Genomic DNA, 20,376 nt, shown 5'->3' with positions numbered 1-20,376 from the left:
AGCTAGGCCCGCACGGTGAATAAATTCCCACGAAGGCGTCGCTTTCACCCCCACTTAAAGCAGGGTTTGTATCTCGGGTTTAGAGCCTTAGATGAAAAATCTTTAAGGACTGAAATCATTAAAAAAACGGTCAGTACAACTATTTACTCGAAAATATAATCAAAAGTAAGTAATAAGGATTGAAATGTTACCTTAAAATTTAAACTTACTTTTTTCATTAAAAAGACAACTGGAAATTACCTTAGCCTGACTCACTTACCTATCTCCCCAGCGGAGTCGCCAAGCTGTCGTAACCGTCTTTTGGTTGGGCCCCAGAATTGGGCTTCGACTTGAAAAATGTGGATTGGAGTCACCATCGATCGTTTATTTAAAACAAATGGGTTGATCGGATACCCTATTTCTTACCTGGTCTGCGTCTATCCAAAGATGTGTCGGGTTCGGGAGTCGGTTACGGTCAAGGAAGCATTAGTACCCTTGAACCGTCCTTTCGATACTACGTAATTTCCAGTTGTCTTTGATTAAGAAAATTGCAAGTTAAATTAAAAGGTAAAATTTGATCCGAATTACTTACCCTTAATGAGTTTACGAAAATACCCTTAAAAAATAAGATTTTAAAAGAAAATAATAATAATAAAAGAAAGTAACAAAACTAAAGAGTAAACCAAGGAAATAAATTAAACCAATAATAATAAACATAAAATAATTAGATGAAAAAAATGAAATTGAATAAAATAAAATAAATGAAGATAAAATATATATACAAAAAGATAAAAGGTAAAGTGTTTTTTTAAAAAGAAAATAATAATAAGAGCAAAGAAACTAAAAATATAATGAAATAAATAAATAGTATAAAAAAATAATAAAAATATATATATAAAAATATAAAATGTATGTATAATATAATAAATACTAAATAGTAATAATAATAAATAAATGAAAAATAAATATACATTAATATTAACTAAAAAATAGTAATCATAGAACATAAAATAAATAAAGTAAGAATATATATATATATAACGTTAGAAAAATATAGTAAAAAAGCATAGTAAATTAGTAAACATAGATAAAATAATATATATATATATATATATAATAGAAAAATATAATATAACGAAAAGAAAGAAAAATGAAAAAAAATAATAAATAAATAAATAAAATATAATTAATATATACATATATACATATAATGTAAGGGTTAAATTAAAATAAAAAATGATAGGGGTCAAATTAAAAACCAATCGAAGAAAAAAATGACAAACACGCGGATCCACACGACCCGTTTATAAAAATCCGAATAGTTTTCAAAACACAAGCCTCGGGGACTAGATCTACAAAAATAGATCTCGAAAACGTCCCCGTTTATCGGCCAAAAACACTTTTCTCAGTTTTCTTTCGAAATCAAACACAGCAGGGTAAGAAAAATAACATGCGAAGGTATGAACTTTACCTTTCAAAATATAATGCTTCGAAAAATGGCTACGAGTTGCTTGTAATTTTTTGCTTGGTATTTCGTATATCCTCCTCCGAATGTGTTACAATAGTGAGTTACAATGACTATTTATAATGCTTGTGGATCCTATCTTTAGGAGTTTAAATAATAGTAGAACACTATCCTATTTTTAGGAGTTTGAATCCTAGTAGGACGAAAAGGTGTGTTGACTCAACCTTCCATTTTGTGAAGACACCATTAATGAAGTTAAATCCCTTTTAGATGAACATGCTAGTGGATGGGGCATGAAGAAGGAAGAAGATATATTGGTTCTCACATGGAAAGGTCACAATTCAGTGTTCGCCACGGCCTGAGCCTCGACCGAGTTGGAGGATTGAAACAGGTGTGGACATAAGACCAAGAAAAACGTCAGTGGTCCGGTTGACACAGCAGGGACAAAACAGGGGGCTGTTTCTCTCTGTGTCGAAAGGCTTCAAATGGGCATAAGACAAAGGAAAATGCAGAAATTTGTGGATAAATCATGTTTCATACCATTTACCATCCATCTTATTTGGTATAAATTAGGCGACTTTAGGTAGTTATGTATTTGGTTCAGAAAAAAAAAAAGCAAGGAGAGAAATGTACAAATATGAAATATAATTTGTCTTTGTATGCAGATAAAAGCCGCTCTCTTTGTCTTAATAGATTATTATTTGGTTCAGTTATGGTATATCTATGTATACTATTAAAGTCTTTTAAGATTGAGAAGAAACGTAGTCCCTAGGGTTTTTTTTATGTAGAAGGATTTGTAACTTTTTTACGTGCAAAAATTACATGTCGTTTTGAGGAGGTTGCAACCACCATACACCAGTAGTTACTAAAAGCATAGAGTTTCTAACAAAGAGAACCCGAACAACAAAAACTCTAAATCCACAAGACAAACAATAGAAGAAAAACAGCATGAATAACAGAACAATAAAACTGCAGATTGCCTACAAAACGGAACACTGCTCCAGAGTAATTTTAATCAGTGGTCACACACACGCTCACATCCACGATGAGGTAAAGGTGTTGAAGAAGCTGATTCACTACCACGCTTTGAACATAGATTGTCTTTGCGTACCTCATTTTGCAAGGTAATCAATCTGTCACTACATTATAGTTTCTACCGAGATGAACAAATTGGATCTTGTCAATCTTGCGGATCAGTCGATCAATATCGACAAAGGTCGACCACTAACTCTACGGCCGTTGAAGTGGAATATCAATCCAATTCATAGTCATTTTAGAATCAGATTCTATCAACGCCGCCGCCTTTCCTGCAATATAGTAGGACTAATGAATTTTGAATACTTTATCCGTATCGAGTAGCACCAAAATCTAATTGTTTTTCATTTTTAATAAAATGAAATATTTTAATCTAGAAAACAACGATTATAGATTGGCCACTATAATATAAGCATATCATTCAAAGATGCACAACTGAAAAATCTTCAAGTAGGCTCGACAAAATTGGCCATCAGTTCTATCGTATGTCAATTATTCGTGGATAAATTGGAGTCATGGGTACCTTCCTCTGAGAGATATGACTCTCATCTTGACATGTTGTGATTTGAATTAGGAAAAATATGTCACGTTCGACGAGCATAGTTGAGCACAGTTAATGATGAATTATATTAAATTAATTTATAAAATATTAAATTATAAAATATTAAACGTATAATTATAAATTAGTTAAAAATTTAAATGAAATTTAATTAATTTGTTTAATTCCACATTTAGTCCTTATTACTTACACGTTCTATTGATTTTGTCATAACTTTAATTTAATTCAATAAATTTAATCCTCGATCTAATAGTGTCACTGCGTGATTGGATGATTTTAATATTTTTTTTTATTTAATAAAGTTTCCATCCAATCAAATGGTGTCATGTGTCACCAATTGAATGAATGGAAAATTAATTAAATCACATTTAATGCAAACAAAATAAAATAAGAGTGAATTTAATATGCTATAATTGAAATGTATTATTTTACACATTTTTAATTAATAAATTATCTTCATTATTCTAATTTCATTGAACTAAAATGTATCATATCTTATATTTTAAAATTTTAAAACGTCGATCGGATTCTAATCTTATTTAACAACTCTATATCAAAATAGACTAATTCAATAAAATCAAGTTACTCCTAAAATTTTCTTCAAATATATAATTACGTAATAAAATATAAAATCTTACTCTAATCGGGATACAAACAAGTCAATGCATAAGTTAAAATACTTACTACGATAAGGCCTCAACTACCAGAAAAATTCTAAGTTAATGTAGCTCTTAGTTATATTTCAATTATAATATATTAAAATTATTTTTATTTTAATTTTTTCATTAAAATGATTTAAAATATAAATAAAATGCATTCACATATTAATCGGTTATAATATTTGTGTATATATATCATATTATCGTATTACTCAATTATTCTATGTTGAAGTTTTTATTATGTCGTTTTCCCTTTTTTTTATTACCATTAACTATATATATTATGTCTTGATAGATATGTCATTTGAATGGTGTAGCCCAGTGATTGGTGTGTTTGCTTCCCCTTCTCATGCTTGGGTTCAAACCCCACCAACAATAGTTATTGATTCAATTTATTTTCTATTCATTCAATCGGTGACATATAGCACCATTTGATTAGATGAAATTTTTTATTAAATCAAATAAAAATATTAATAAAAAATCCAATCATATAGTGACACATGTCACCATCTGATTGAAGATTAAATTTATTGAATTAATTAAAAGTTAGAACCAAATTAATAGAATGTGTAAACAATGAGGACTAAATGTGAAATTATAAAAATTTTATTAACTGTCACGTCATCTCCTTCATTAATATTTAACGGCATGTGGCTGGATTGACAAGATTTAAATAGTTAGGTGACCCAATTGACAAAATTGAAAAATTGATGGTTAAAGTAAAAGGAGTAAATAGTTAGGTGGTCAGTGGTATAGTTTACCCTAAAACTAATGTTTTATAAATATAATATTTTAATTAAATTACATTACATTTAGATTTAAAACTAATTTATAACTATACGTTTAGTACTTTATAATTTAGGGTGTTCATCCACGCTCGACCAATGTTGTAGAATTTTTCTATGAATTATACGATGATAGAGATGCTTGTAGTTTTAATACTACGTTCATGATGCACTTTGCATGATCTATAGCCTTAAGAGTGTCTAGAAATGCATGAATTAAGTTACTTCAGTGGTTAAAATTATGGTTGTTATCCTTAGAGGTCATTTGTTTGAATATCATAGACTGTAAGAGTATTTGAATTTTCATTGTCAAATCAAATGATTGAGAATCCTCAGAACATATATTACCTTGTAATCACCCTGAATTAATAAAAAATTTGCCTAAAAACTCTTTCATGTCTTAAAATATGTTGTTCCATGCTTCATTTCATGTCCTTAAATGAATGATTCTAGATTCAATTAAGTTGTTCTCATGTAGTAAATTAAGATCTAAAACTAATTTAGTGCATGAATTCAGCAAAAGTTTGAAAACTTCATAGAGAAAGTTTTGAAACCTTTGTTCAGAGTGCTAAAATGAACTGTTCCAACCTAAGGGTTTCGAAACCCCCTCTCACACTCGTCAAATATTTTATTTTTAACTCCAAGACTATAAGTTCTTTGTATACGTTCACAAGTTCCGGTTGCATTCAAATAAGCTTGTATGAATGTTTTCACTCAAATTAGTATAATTTACTTCTTGTTTTCTTAATGACCTCTTCGGTTTAATGCGAATCCTAAATGTATACTAATTGAATTGACCATAAGTTTTCTAAACGCTTTAGTTGTATTCTCCAAGACCAAAGGTTTTAGTTTCTCACTCAAATTGCTAGAAATTAGTTATGATAGATGTTGTGATATTTTTTTTTCTCATGTTTGACCTTTGGATCAAGTAAGGGATGCTAAACGATCACCTGCTTTAACCACTTTTATCTCTTAATTTTATAGTAAATAATATGATGAGAATAATTATTACACAAAGTAATAATAGAATCATTCATCCTAAACGATGACTAATGATCATGTTTCATTTTCATAAATCATACTTCATTTGAGAGGACATATTTTACTCTTTAACGAAGATATAATTTTGTATCAATAATTACAACTATGTCATTCATGATTTATACACCAACCTATCAACTATATCGTCCAAAATCCATTTGTATTCTCGAAGCTATTTCTTCTTCCCCTAAAATGCAGAATGGGATGGTGCTGTGGTGAGCCCAAATCACGTAGACTATGAATCTATTGGTGGGTTTGATAGAATCAAAGAAGCTTTGTATAAGTTGGTTATTCTTCCTCTTAGAAAGGCCCGAGCCTTTTGCTTACGGAAAACTTTTGGATCACTAAAAAGGGGTGCTTTTGTACGGACCACTGGGGACAAGAAAAATCATGCTTAGTTGCTTACTTGCTTATCAAAGCCATTGCAAAAGAATCTGGGGGTGTCTTTACCAGTGTTAGAATCTCAAATATGATGAGTAAATGGTTTGGCATCGCCCTAAAACTAGGTAAATATGGTGGGATTTCTTTTAATCCTTGTTATTCAATTTAAGGCCTCCTAAAATTATATTAATGCTATTATGATTTTTTAAAAGTTTAGATGATTAAAAAAAATATATTTATTCTTATTTTCTTCAATTATTGATAATATATATATCTTGTAAAATCAAATTGATTTTAAAATTAACTGAATAAAAACTCAAAAATCAGATAAAACTAACATAACAACAATGAAAAACTGAATGTCTGCACGTATGTTTCTGCAAAAGATACAATCTGACAAAAACTATCCACTAATCAGGTTTTTATTCTTGGAGAGTGTCTGTCAGTAGGGATATGGAAATGGCAACTCAAATTGTGTTTAGTTGTCAATCCGGATTTAGAACGTATAGCTTGGAGTCTTTATTTATCTCACCTACAGATGATTACCCTATCGAGCAGGGATGATGGCAGAATCTTACGATAGAAGAGTAAATTTATTAAACTCTAAAAAATAAAAATATATTATAAATTAAAAATTATAAAAATATTTAAAATAATTATTAATTTAAAATCATTAAAAAGATATTATCTTTCGTCGTCACCTTTCAATTCATCCCTAATATATCGAGTACACCCATACAAGATTATGGGGCTATGATTAGGAATCATTGGCGAAACATTGTGGGGGCCAAAGAGATCATTGGTCATCCCTTTTATGGGGTCTCAACCGAGTAGGTATGCCAATGTCAACCATGTATAGGATCTATTGGCATGGTAGAATAAAATAGTCTTATTTTCAAGCATTTCAATATTTAGGTAGAGAATGGAGGTATGATATATAGTTATCAGTTTGAGCATTTTAACATCTATAGGTAGTATTTCTGTTATTTTGTTTTCGCATATATGTAAGGGGCGGACAGTAGGCAGAGTTTGGACTGATCCACAGGTAAAAGTATGTGTGTAAAGACACCATCGAGGGTTACCCCTACAACGTAGTCAATGGTGTGGGGTGAGTATAAGCAATGTAATCCGATGCTTTTTAATAACAAATTATTTTTTCTCAACGAGAAGTTGAGGTCGACTATGTGTATGCGCTATGCCCCACGATCTCGACCCTTGGCTTGGGAAACTTTATGTTTGAGATAATATTAATGCACATATGGTTATTTATTGGATATATTATCGAGGATTAAGGTTGACTTAACTTGGGAAGAGCCCCTTTTTAGGTGTCTCACAGACTAAAAACCTAGTTGAAAATGTAAGTCCGAGACACTTGGTATCAGAACAAAATAGTTCGTGGCAAACAAAATGAGTTCCTTATTTTCTTTGAGGATTCACGATGAGCACTTCGACGTTAGAGTAAGCAGGGGAGACAGAGTTCATACCGAGCGCTTCTAAAGGGGAGTATGCATGATGATATGATCTTACGTCGAGCGTTCTAAGGTGTGGAATAGGCAGGGTGTTCTTGTTTCGTGCCGAACGCTTTAACGTTGGGAGTAAACAAAGAAGATAGAGTTCATGTCGAGCGCTTCCAAAGGGGAGTAGGCAGAATATCTGATCTTACGTTGAGTGCTCTAACATGTGGAGTAGGTAGGGTAGACAGTGTTTATGTCGAGCGGTTCTATAAAGGTTGTAAGCAGTATGATCTAGTCTAATGCCGAGCGCTCTTGCGTGTAGAGTAGGCAGGGTAGACAAAGTTCATGTTGAGCTATTCCATGAAGGGAGTAGGCATGATAATATGATATTACGTCGAGCTCTCTAGTGTGTGGATTAGATAGGGTGTTTTAATGTCACGTCGAGCGCTTCAACGTATGGAGTAGGTAGCGTAGACAGAGTTTATGTTGAGCTGATGCTTCATTGTAATCTCAGTGCAAGAATGCTTATTTTTGTTGTTAACATCGAGGCGTTAATTTTTGTGGCATGGGGGTGCTGGAAAGTTTGTGTTATGATAATTTATGTTTACATTCTAGTGGGTCAGTAGACTAGAACAGAATTGAAAGTTTAAAAGTCGAATTGGCGACACTACAAGCTGAGATGATTTTGGATGATCGAGTTAAAATGATTGAGGTAGCTCAAGTTCAACTCTCATAGTCATTAAAGGAAGTTAAGGTTGAAGCACTAAAGGCTATTAGTTATGTGTTGGAGGCGTTCGAGGAAATCAAAGCTCAAGTCAATTTAATTCAACTTGTTGTGGGTAATATGGGTTCGGGCTCTATTGATATAAGACAAAGAGTCAAGGTACCTGAACCTTAGCGGTATAGGGGAACTAAGGATGCCAAAAAGTTGGAGAATTTTTTGTTTAATATTGAGCAATATTTTAGAGTGATACAGGCTAACTCCGAAGAGGACAAGGTCTCTATGGCCTTGATGTATCTTGCAGGAGATGTCAAATTATGGTGGCGGTCCAAGTTTGATAACAGTGTGTGTTCCATCAACTCATGGGATGACTTGAAGAAAGAATTGAAAAAAACATTCTTTCCAGAAAATGTGGAGTGTAATAAGCGAAAAATGATAAGGGTACTAACACAAACAGGGACAATTTGTGAATATGTGAGAGAGTTTGCGACACATATGTTGGCCATTTGAGACATGGTTGAAAATAAGAAGATGTTTTATTTTTTGGAAGGGCTAAAATCGTGGGCTAGAACAGAGATTCCAAGACAACGGGTAGGAAATGTGATTGAGGCGATGAATGTTATTGAACATCTAAGTGATTATACCAATGTTGCGACTAAGCGAAGATGCCCCTATCAAGAAGAGGATAACTTGTTTAGGGACGATGGTGATATGTATCTAAGTAATGGGAATAAGGTGGCTAGAAGAGATTGAGCTTCAAGTTTGGGAGCAGAGAAAATACATTTTCTCAATCCAACACTAAATACATCAAGTTATAGGTACAAGCAGAATGGTGAGAAACTGGGGCAATCTTTGGATTCGTATCCTATGAACGAATATAGGTAGAATGGGGAAAGACCAAGGCCACATTTGCTATTTATGTAAAGGCTCTCATCGGTCGACTGATTATTTGCATAAGAGTGCATTCAATGCGTTGGTGACACACATTGAGGGATGAATAGCAACAAGAACCGCCTGAAGAAGATTGTGACAATGGGATAACTAGAATGAGTTCGATTCGATTCTTATGTGTTTTTCAAACTAAAGTTAGCAAGTTGAGGAAAAAGCCAGGTAGGGGCCTCATGTGTGCGGACCTTGTATTGAATATAATAAATTCAAGGTCTTAGGTGAACACTGGAGCAACCGACAAATTAATCTCACCTGAAGAAGCTAAGTGGTGTGGGTTGAAGGCTACCAAGGAAGTAGGGCACATAGAGACGGTGAACTTGTCCGCTGTGTCGATATGTGGGAGCGATAAGAAAATGAAGATAAAATTGGAGTATGGGAGGGGGATGTTGACTTTACCATCTCTCATATGGATGATTTTGATGTTGTGTTAGGTCTGGATTTTAGGATATGAGCACGAGTTATTCCGATACTTTCTACAAGTTACTTTATGCTGTTGGGAGAGAGCCCATGTGTAGTGCCGACAACCTTATTGCTGAAGATGGGAAGGAAAAATGTTATCATATAAGGAGTCCTCGACTCAACGTCAAAAGGGAAATATTCAAGTAGCACTCATCGATAAGGAAATCGACTAATTGGTTGGGGTATAATGTATTGGTCATCCTTTTTATGGGGCTACAACCGGGTAGGTACGCCAATGCCAACCATGTATAGGGTCCTATTGGTAGGGCATAATAAGCTTATCATCTTTTATATTTCAATGTTTAGGTATAAATGGGGGTAGGAAATATAATCCCCAGTTCGAGCATTTTAATGTCTACATGTAGTAATTCTTTTTTTTTTCGTATATATGTAAGGGTAGATAGTCGGCAAAGTTGGACTGATCTATAGGTAAAGGTATGTGTATAGACACACCATCGAGGGTTGCCCCTACAACCTAGTCGATGGTGTGGGGTGAGTATGGGTAATGTAATATGATGCTTTCTAATAATAAACTATTTTTCCCAACGGGAAGACTGAGGTCGGCTTAGTAATCTCTATGGTGGTGATAATACTAATGCTCATGTGTTTATTTGTTGGGCAGGTCATCGAGAATTAAGGTTGTCTTGACTTGGGAAGAGCTCCTTTTCAAGTGTTGAACGGACTAAAATCCTAGTTAAAAAGTAAGTCTGTGACAACTTTGCCCCAACCATTTTTTTTAATTATTAATTAATATTAAAAATATATTTTTAAAATATAAATAAAAAAAATTATTAGGTCTCTCAACTAAAAAAAGTGTATAGAAAATAAAATATATTTAACTCCACTATAATAAATTTTTAGTTATGCCCTTATGATCATAAACATAATTATAAATTTATGTTTGTGAGTGAATATCTAAAATTTTAGGAAGAGACGAATTTATAAAATTTATACCTAAAATTTTATAGAACAAAAATAAATTATCAATTAAAAATATAAAAATTTTAAGTCTCTCGACTCCCATCCTTCTTTTTCAATTCATCCCTAGATATAACGCGATCAAGGCCAGACAATTCCACTGACATAGGAACTTCATATGGATGCATGGTGAGGGTAGTTTTGTTACAGATTTTATGGAGCTGGATAAGAGTGAGCCCCAAAATCAACAAACATGGAAATTGGAAACGTGCGACCGTCAAAAACTTTCCACTTCGGCCTTCTCATTTGTGTCATTGCTTCAAACTTCCAAGTATTGTAGCAGTCACCTCACCTAACCTCGCAGCTTCTCCCAAGCATTTCACGTGTGCACAGTGTGACAAGGTCGAGCAAAAATTCGACTCAATACAAATTAATTTTGAATTATAAATTTATAAATTCGATTATTTTTTTTAATTTTGAGTTGGATTGCAAATAAAACTTAATAATAAAAATTTAAAGTAATTAATAAATTAATTTTTAAATTTGAGTCGAGTTTTTTGACTCTATATAATACATGATTCATATATAAAGAAATATATATGTATTTAATATTATTATAGAAAATCATTTAAGTTAAAATCATATAGTGTTATAATATTATAAATATTTATAATTAAATTTAAACATAAATTTGAACAACTCAACTTAATTAACTTAACAAAATTTCAAATAAAATTTGAGTTATAAAATAAGATTTATCGACTCAAATAGTACATTTTTTAACTCGATTAAACTCTATTCGATCAAACATTCATCTTTAGCGACAACTCCCTCCTTGATCACCTTTATCAAAGCACCTCTAAGTTTCATCTACACACCTCTACAAATTCAATTCTTTTTATATTTTTAATGAGAAATTAAATTTGAATATGTTGAGATCAGAAAGGAGATGATGGTTTTGAATGATTTATTAAGTGGTTCGAAAATCATTGGCTAATCGGAGATAACAAGTTTAGGTAGAGAGTCGGTGAAGGAGTGGGGTTATAGGTTAAGAATTATAAGGACACAATTAGACTTTGGTAAAAGAAAAAATTATTATTTAAATGAAATTTTAAAAGATCAAATTATAATCTTATACGCGAGAATCATTAATTTGTTCATTGATTATTTATATTATTTTATTTTATGTAAATTTTAATTCTAATATTTATCTTGATACTATAATAAAAAAATGGAAATTCTATACGTTATTATCACTACTAGATAGTCCGGTGTCTCTGCCTCTATTATTACTTATAAGGTATTTCATTTAAATAATTTGTGTGCATCTTTATTTATTTTTCTCGATAAGCGATCAAGCCAATCGTCTGGTGGACATATATTGGAAAACGCCGAATGCGTTTTAGATTTTCGATTGAGAGCGCACAGTTCCATAAGTGTAGGACATGTCCCAGAATACTTGATTTGTTTCTCTTGATACCAATGTCATTTTGACACACACAAAAGAAAAAAGAAATCTCATCGCAATCGATAAGACATGTTCACTTGAACATGCGTGCACTCTACCACCTTATTACTGCGTCTGAACTGCATCCACTGTCCAATACTTTATTATTTTTGGTTTCTTTTTTCATTCATTATTTGACAGCAGACTGTCCAAATAGGTCCCAACAATAATTACTACTTCACTTGTGTAAGAAAAGCTTCTCTGAAGATTTTTATTTCTATATGGTTTTGAAATTAAATGGAACGCCAAATTTACATTCAATGAATGGATATTTACGGTGATTTTTTTCAATAACCTAGTCAGTAAAAAATTGTTTAAATTGTACATTCGAAAAATTATTTGTTCGAATGAAATAAATATTATAATACACATCAGAGTTACACTGGGCTCTTCGCATCTCTCCAATGTCGCATGGAATACCATACGACTCTCCCCTCTCCAGATCACCATGCGTCTTTCTTCAATAATAAATTTATTATATATATAACCAAGTAAAAAATCAGCCTATATAACAAAGTAAAAAGTTTATATTACCGCAAAAAATCACCGGAAAGATGCATGGTGGTCCGGGAAAGGAAAGTTGTATAGTGTTTCATGTGATCCTGGAGAGATGCGGAGAATTTAGTACGACTTCAACGTATACGATAACATTCAACTCATTTAAATAAATAATCGCTCGGATGCTCTATTTGAATAAAAAAAAATCGACTACATTATTATAAAAAAAATAACGGATATTTACTTGTTTTGCTTTTGCATAGGTGTTTTTACGATACATGAAAAAAGATTTTACGTACAAGCTCATCATTTCAGATCCCTCTCCGTATATCTTTTCTGCAAACAAGCATCATTATTGGATTCGAAGGCTCAAATCATCAGTTTTTTTTATTAATTCTTTATTCGTGTGAATGCATAAAATTATTATTTAATGAAAAAATAAATATTTACATTATATTTTTTACTCATTTTAAGTGTATAAATTTTTTTTTATGTTTGAAGATTTATTAGATTTTTGTGATTTGAAGTTTTTGTTCAAAAATTTTAACTATAAAAAATTATTATTTTGATAAAACAAATAACCTACTTCAAAATTAACCTCATTACATAGTCTTGAAAGAGATAAAAATATTAATACATTGAATTTTTAAATTGATTTTTGTTAATTTCAAGAGAATATAATGAAAAAAATACAATTATATGAGAAAAAAAGATGAGTGAAATATGACCGATGACAAGTAGTGTTTGACTAATAGTAATGTTTGGAAAGAACAATGCCAAAAATTAAATTGTTTAAAAATTCTGAGGCGATAAAATATTAAAGTTTAGTGCTTAAAATGATGTCCTTTTGAGCGTCAATAGTCATTGCCAAAATAATATCGTTTTAGTGTGGCATACAACGTCAATAATTATTAATCATGTCTTGACCTTTTATGACTTAAAGATAAAGTGACATAATTAAATACAAACTAAATTTGGTGTTATATCGATAAAATTAAAAATTTAATGATACAAACGAGTAAATAGACAATTTTCAATGGTATTTAGAGTAGTTTACACTAAATGTATTATTTTTCAAAAAGTTCCAAAATTTTTTAATCTAAAAAATAAATTTTAAACTCATCGACCATCCATCTTCGATCGTGCCGTTATTAAACATCCACTCACCCTTATTGCTTGCTCTCTAACTAGTCGTCGTCCTTGTCAGTGCCCTAATATCCTAAACCCGAAAACCCATATTTTCCCCATCCAGTTGTACGTTTCCACCCGTCCAAATTATCTCCGGCTAAACCCTTAATGAATAGGAAATGACCTTAATTTCCCTGCAGTCCAAAAGCATAGTTGTACCAAGCAAAATTTCATTGCTCGGAGCTAATGCTTTGGTACGACAGGTGTACCAAGCAAAGGGGCTTGGTTCAATGCGACAGATGCTCTGATTTTGTGGGATTGCAACGATAAGGGATGACGGAGGGGGTTCGGCAATTGTAAGGGTGACGGCGACAACAGTTGATGATAGTAAAGGAGTTCAGTTTTTTTTTTTTTTTAAATAAAGTTCTAACAAAATTATAAACGTAACACTGTCATATAATAATTTTTTACAACGGTGATATACCAAATATTTAAAAAATAACGTTAAAATAACTACTATAAACAAAAAAATAATCCAAATATAAAATAAAATAAAACATATCATGCATTACATACATATCAACTTGAAAATATATGTGAAATAAATGATTAAAAGTCCAAATACAAAGACTCAAAATAAAAAGTAAATTTAATTCCCAAAGTAAAAGTAGAGTCCCATGTTGCCTTCACATCACATGTAACACATTTATTTCATTATTTACGAATTCCATAAAAATACAATCGCACGAGTGATATATAAATTTTACATAAACTTCAATGACTTCAGTGATAAATGAATTATTATTATTCTTAAAGATTATAGGTTCGATCACCAACAATACCAGTGATATGAGCCATTAATATCAAATGATGAACATATAATACGTTATACTTACCTTATATTAATAAAGAAAATCACTACTTAAAACATATTCTTTCATATAACATCTCATGCTTATTTATTGTCATTTTAAAATAATTAATTTTAAGTAATAGTATATCATATGTACATATAAATAAAGTCAACACATTCTTTCATTATTGACATAGTAACTCTTTTTTATGTGTGAAACGAAATATCAACTTATAACATCAAACACTCGGATCTCCTTATGTCGTACTTAAATTGTAACTAACATTTCCAAATTAAACTCATCATTTCTTTATTGTGATACGTCCTACAAAAATCATGATTTTCCTTTAAATCATTTCATAGCACGTATCATAATTGTTAACAGTATATTTTCCAAGGGCAAATATTCATTGATACATCACTTTTATGCTAACAAGCACCTATCTCATGCTTTTATAATTAAAATTATTTCTCGACATGATATTCATGAAAAAAGAAGAAGATTAAAATCATGTATTTTCATGCATAATCATTTCTGAACATGCTTTTCATAAAGTTAACTTTCTAATAAAAAATAATCCAGTTTTAAAACCTATTGGTTTCAGAACTTAAAATAGCGATTTAGATTATTCTTAAGCTATCATACTTTCTACAACTGTGCTAATGAGCAGTATCATAGACTACTCATTGAATCAACTTTAGCTCGTGTCAAGAACTTAATTGATCTTCATTTTTCCCTTTGATTTGCTTGTGGGACTTTAAACACACACTAGAAATCACATAAACACGTCATTATCTATTGAAAATTACTCTAAACATCACCAAAATTAAAGATCTAGAGAATAATCTTAAAAGACCTTAAAATGTATTTTTCGAACCAATCAACCAACCCCCAATTTTTCTGTCATCCGATCCTCATTGCTGGATGGTCATATCATTGATACTTTTGTTTTTCGGATGCCACATACCGTCAACTATGTTTAAAATTAGGTGGTTAAAAACTCTCTCTTTTAAATTGTGAATTCAATGGCTATTAAAGGTAAATATTTTCTTTCATTGTTTAAATGAGAAATGTTCAAATGGCACACATCTCAAGCCCTTATAAGATTACATTTCGTTGGAATGAAACTGCCCCCACAACTTTGAATTTGAAACTTAAAGACATGGAAATGTAACCCCACAGTTGTAGTGTCCAGCTGGCTGTGGCATCTGCAAAGTTTTTTTTCAACAAAAGCCAAAGAAAGGGCTTTGGAATATCGAATAGTAGCGAGCAAAGAGGGGGTTTTTTTTTTTTTTTTTAAATTTCGAACACATACTGCCAGTGACAACTGGACAGCTAAGAGCAACAGCTGTATTTCTCGTCGTGGCTTCCTTTCATTGCATCAAAATCTGCAAACGGTCACTTTCGAAACCCAGACAACTCCTGCCACACTGCTCTGCCTTGGTCCCACCTAAACTATTGGAATAGTAACGGTTACGTTTTTCAAAAATGTTTCATGTTATTTGCTTCATGAACCCTCGAATTATAGCCTATTTTTTTAAATTGGTCTCAAATTATACAACATTTGGATCGAATATTTAAAGTAAGAATCAAGTCATTCTATTATTAGTCCATCAATTAGCTTTCACATAAATGTTTGCTCAATTTTTATATACAGCAAATTTAAATTAAAATAATTTATTTTGTAGAGATTAATTATGAGAGTGATTCTCTTAATCAAAATTGTTTTATCTACAACATTATGATTTGAACTCCTAATTACTTAATAGAATTAACGTCTCATCTCGCTAGATCTACATATAATTGAAAAATAAAATATATCATTATCTTAATGATTAAGTGATATTTGTTCTATGTTATTCATAATTGTAATTCGAGCATTATCTCAATTATAAATATACTTACGATAATCAACGGTTGTTTATTTAAGAATTATTATTTCAATTGTTTCGACGTAACATGTCAAAAAAGTAATCCTCTTACACATTATTTGATGCTTCCTACTTTTTTCTTTAATATTTAATATTTTTATATTTTTATTTATTAAGAAAATACTTATTTATAATTTTACTTTTTTATTGTAAAATATATTTTACATCAAATTCAAAATAACATTTAAACTTTGAGGTTGAAACTAATTTCACTAATTGACCTAATTAATAAAACATATATATTCTTAAGATTTTTATGGTAAGAAAACCACAAGATTTTGAAGTCTAAAGACCAATATAGAATCTAAACAGTAGCATGAAGATATTTTCTTGATTTAACCCAGAATGTATATTTGAAAATCTCACGTGGATAAAATATCTCACGTGACGTGGCTTCTGATGTGGCCATTGAAATGGGGAATCCTGCCCCCATCTGATCCTTTCGAATGAAGCCAGTCGAATTTTTGGCTATAAAAATGAGAACCCACTCTCAACCTCTGAGTTGAAGCTTCACTCATCTCCTTCTCCCTCCCTCTGTTTTTTCCATGGCTGTCTCTTTTAAATTGTCTGCGACTATTGCTTTCTTTGTTGGACATACATTTTTGGGGCTGGGTAGCTCAGCGAAGTTTGATGAGCTTTTCCACCCTGCTTGGGCTAACGATCACTTCATCAATGAAGGAGACATCCTTAAGCTCAAACTTGATAACTTTTCTGGTAATCTTCAAATTAAAAGTCCCTGTTTTTCATCACATTTGCATTCTGGTGCTGCCCATTGAGCTATCAAATTGTTACTCTTCTCATTTCTGCATGATATATACTTAAAGTTTTGTTCTTGTAAAGCTAATGAACTTTGTAGGCTAATGAAAATGTTGGGTTGATGATATTAGGTGCTGGATTTTCGTCAAAAAGAAAATATTTATTTGGCAAAGTTAGCATGCAGATTAAGCTTGTAGAGGGCGACTCTGCTGGGACTGTCACTGCATACTATGTGAGTATTGACTTTTGATATCTAATTAAACAGTATCAGAACAATTAAAACATGACTAAAACCGATAAAAATATAATTGAACAAGATAAAAAAAGACTGTACGATGGGTGGATAATAACTCAGTTGCGTACGTATGGAAAGTAATAGCCGAGGGTCCCCCATTCAATAATATATACCTATCTAATGAACAATTTTCCCGGTTGAAGACAATCAAAAGCTGGGCTTTTCCTTTAATGTGCGGGCTAGTAATACTATCAGCTACACGGTTCTATTCGCTCGTGACTCACTTTAAAGTCAAATTCATTTTCATTTATTTAGCCTTGTCCCCATTGTGGTCCACGACACCAATGATGTCCTAGTAAGGTGTCTTTGTTTTCCCAAAGCTTTAGTTGGACTGTGTTAATCTACTGCGACTTGCATGTCTCGCTCAGGCGTTTCATCAACTTATCATTAAATTGACCTTACTAGATTCATGGGGTTGATAATGATTTGTTATTGACATGATGTTTTCTTTCAACACAGATGTCATCGGATGGTCCGTATCACAACGAGTTCGATTTCGAGTTCCTTGGCAATACCACCGGTGAACCTTACCTTGTTCAAACCAATTTGTATGTGAACGGTGTGGGCAATAGGGAGCAAAGAATGAACCTTTGGTTTGATCCCACCAAGGATTTTCACTCTTACTCCGTCCTATGGAACCAACGCCAAGTTGTGTGAGTATATAAGATATATACGTAGATACGATATTTTTATGTTCTGATTGCCCTCTTTGTTTGGTGAACTGTAATGGGATGGTTAAAAGTCGGTTCCTTTCGTGTTAAATTCTGACACTTTGCGGTTTGCAGAACTATACAAAGGACAGACCTTTATAGAAGGAGCCACTTGTGATATGTGATAAGAGTTGTCGTTCATGTATTGGCATTAACATGGGCATTGTGTTTGAACTGTAGCATTCACTGTATTGGGGACCTAAAACTCAATTCATCTTGGAAATTACCTTTGGATATTTGCATTGTTTTTTAATGGGTTTTGGAGTTGTTTTGACGTATGTATCTGTTTTTTTTGGTACCAGATTTCTTGTGGATGAGACCCCGATAAGGGTTCACACTAACATGGAACACAAAGGAATTCCATTTCCGAAAGATCAAGCCATGGGTGTGTACAGCTCGATTTGGAATGCTGATGACTGGGCCACAAGGGGTGGCCTAGTGAAGACTGATTGGAGCCATGCCCCGTTCATTGCCTCCTACAAAGGCTTCGAAATTGATGCGTGTGAGTGCCCAGTGTCGGTGTCGGCCGATGAGATTGCCGACAAATGCAAAAGCAGCGGCGAGAAGAGGTTCTGGTGGGATGAGCCTACAATGTCGGAGCTAAGTTTGCACCAGAGTCACCAGCTGGTGTGGGTTAGGGCTAACCACTTGGTGTACGACTATTGTTCCGACACTGCTCGGTTCCCCGTCATGCCTGTCGAGTGTGAACATCACCGCCACTAGTTGTGCGTGGCTTTTAGGGGCTCTTGGGTACATTGTAAAATACGTTATATGGCCTAAAACATGTTATCCCATGTTTTTATATTTTGATTCTCGCTTAGGTTTCTACGTTGTATGATATTATCCCATAGTTAATGGTATAAATCTTGCGGTACATTAGTTATTCAATTATTATTATTTTTTTCGTTTTCATTATTTAATTTTTAAAAAAATTATATCTCTTTTTAAATTTTAGTCGCATAATTCATTAAAAAAATAACAATGATACCAATTAAAAAATTGTTCGTACTCTTGCTCTAGAGTGGGACATGTTTAAGACAAAGCTAAAATACTCACGAGATGTCATATGGGGGGGACCAAAGAATTAAATAATGGTAATAAACTCTGGCGTTATGCAACCCCAAAAGGAGGGTTATGTGAACCCTATCCCCTGCACCATCCATGATTTTCAATCATGTTGTGGAGAAAGCACTCCTTTTTGATGGTATGAGAGTTTTGAAGCAAAAATCACATGTTTTTAAGACAGAAACTAGAGACAACATTGTTAAAGCCGGTGTTGGATCAGTTTGTGTAGGGTCGATTGATGGGAGAAAATTAGAGCAGAAAACGTTAAGAAGTAGGTCGTTGATAGTAACACTTGTTTTGGATTCATTTCACAAAGTCAGATTATCTGTTATCTTATTGACTCTTAACCCTATAATTCCTCGGGAACAAATAGATCTCGAAATAATTCTACTCCTTTTGAGAGCTAGTGGAAATAATAAAAGAACCTTAAATCATCTCATTATGTGCCATTTACAAGCCAACTATTACAATTATTAATTGCATGATGAGCAGATGTAGGATTTTGTTATACTAGTTCCTTGGTAAAGTTATACTCTAATATTGAAGCATGTTACTCCTCAAAGAAAGTCATCATGATACATTATGTTGATGGGAATAAATTTGGTGTCGTCCATCATTGATAATTAACCCCTTATGATTTAAATGAAGAATTTTGATCAATGTCAGAACGATCTTTGGTTGATATTTTTTTATATAGAAGAAAAAGTGTAGAGAAAAGTATATCATTTTTTTCTTTAACTATAGTATAAATATCTCTATTTTAGAGTAGTTGGTGTCAAATTTATGATCATCATAACTATCAAATTTTTTTAACGAATTATGCATAGTTATAAAAAATTCAATCATAAAATTGTGGTCATTTAAAGAATACAAGACTATGGATATGCAATAAAAGAAAGTATTATTTTCGTGTGATGTCTTTCTCAAATTATTAAGGTAACATTAACTGATTTGTATTTTATGTATTATCGCAATGGATATTTATCGGTATAAAAGATAAGGCATCAAATACAAACCTAAATATAAAAGGGTGTGTATCCCATACAAATCATGTTGTATGATGAAAACGTGGGGCTAGCACACCTACAATAATTTTTGCCCTTCCCCATGATGAAAATGCTCACAATTGTCCATAAGTTGCACCATTAACTCGTTAAAGACGAGATTTAGCATGATGGGTCCTAATTTTTAATGGCCACATAAAATATCAACGTAGTTGTCAGTGACT

General features: G+C 32.2%; 1 protein-coding gene across 1 annotated transcript; it reads left to right on the top strand.

Annotated features, from left to right (window-relative positions):
- Window positions 1-16,835: 16,835 nt before the first annotated feature.
- LOC120134004 (xyloglucan endotransglucosylase/hydrolase protein 9-like) lies at window positions 16,836-18,955 on the top strand. Its single transcript, XM_039150485.1, has 4 exons — window positions 16,836-17,036; window positions 17,210-17,310; window positions 17,833-18,026; window positions 18,386-18,955. The coding sequence occupies exons 1-4, from the start codon at window positions 16,868-16,870 to the stop codon at window positions 18,804-18,806; spliced, it is 885 nt and encodes a 294-aa protein (XP_039006416.1). The 5' UTR covers window positions 16,836-16,867; the 3' UTR covers window positions 18,807-18,955.
- Window positions 18,956-20,376: the final 1,421 nt, after the last annotated feature.

The sequence above is a fragment of the Hibiscus syriacus genome, unplaced genomic scaffold (assembly GCF_006381635.1).
Source record: "Hibiscus syriacus cultivar Baekdansim isolate YM2019G1 unplaced genomic scaffold, ASM638163v2 tig00110597_pilon, whole genome shotgun sequence".
Taxonomy (NCBI): domain Eukaryota; kingdom Viridiplantae; phylum Streptophyta; class Magnoliopsida; order Malvales; family Malvaceae; genus Hibiscus; species Hibiscus syriacus.
Note: the sequence above shows the minus strand (reverse complement) of the source record. Positions and strands in the feature narration are given on the sequence as shown.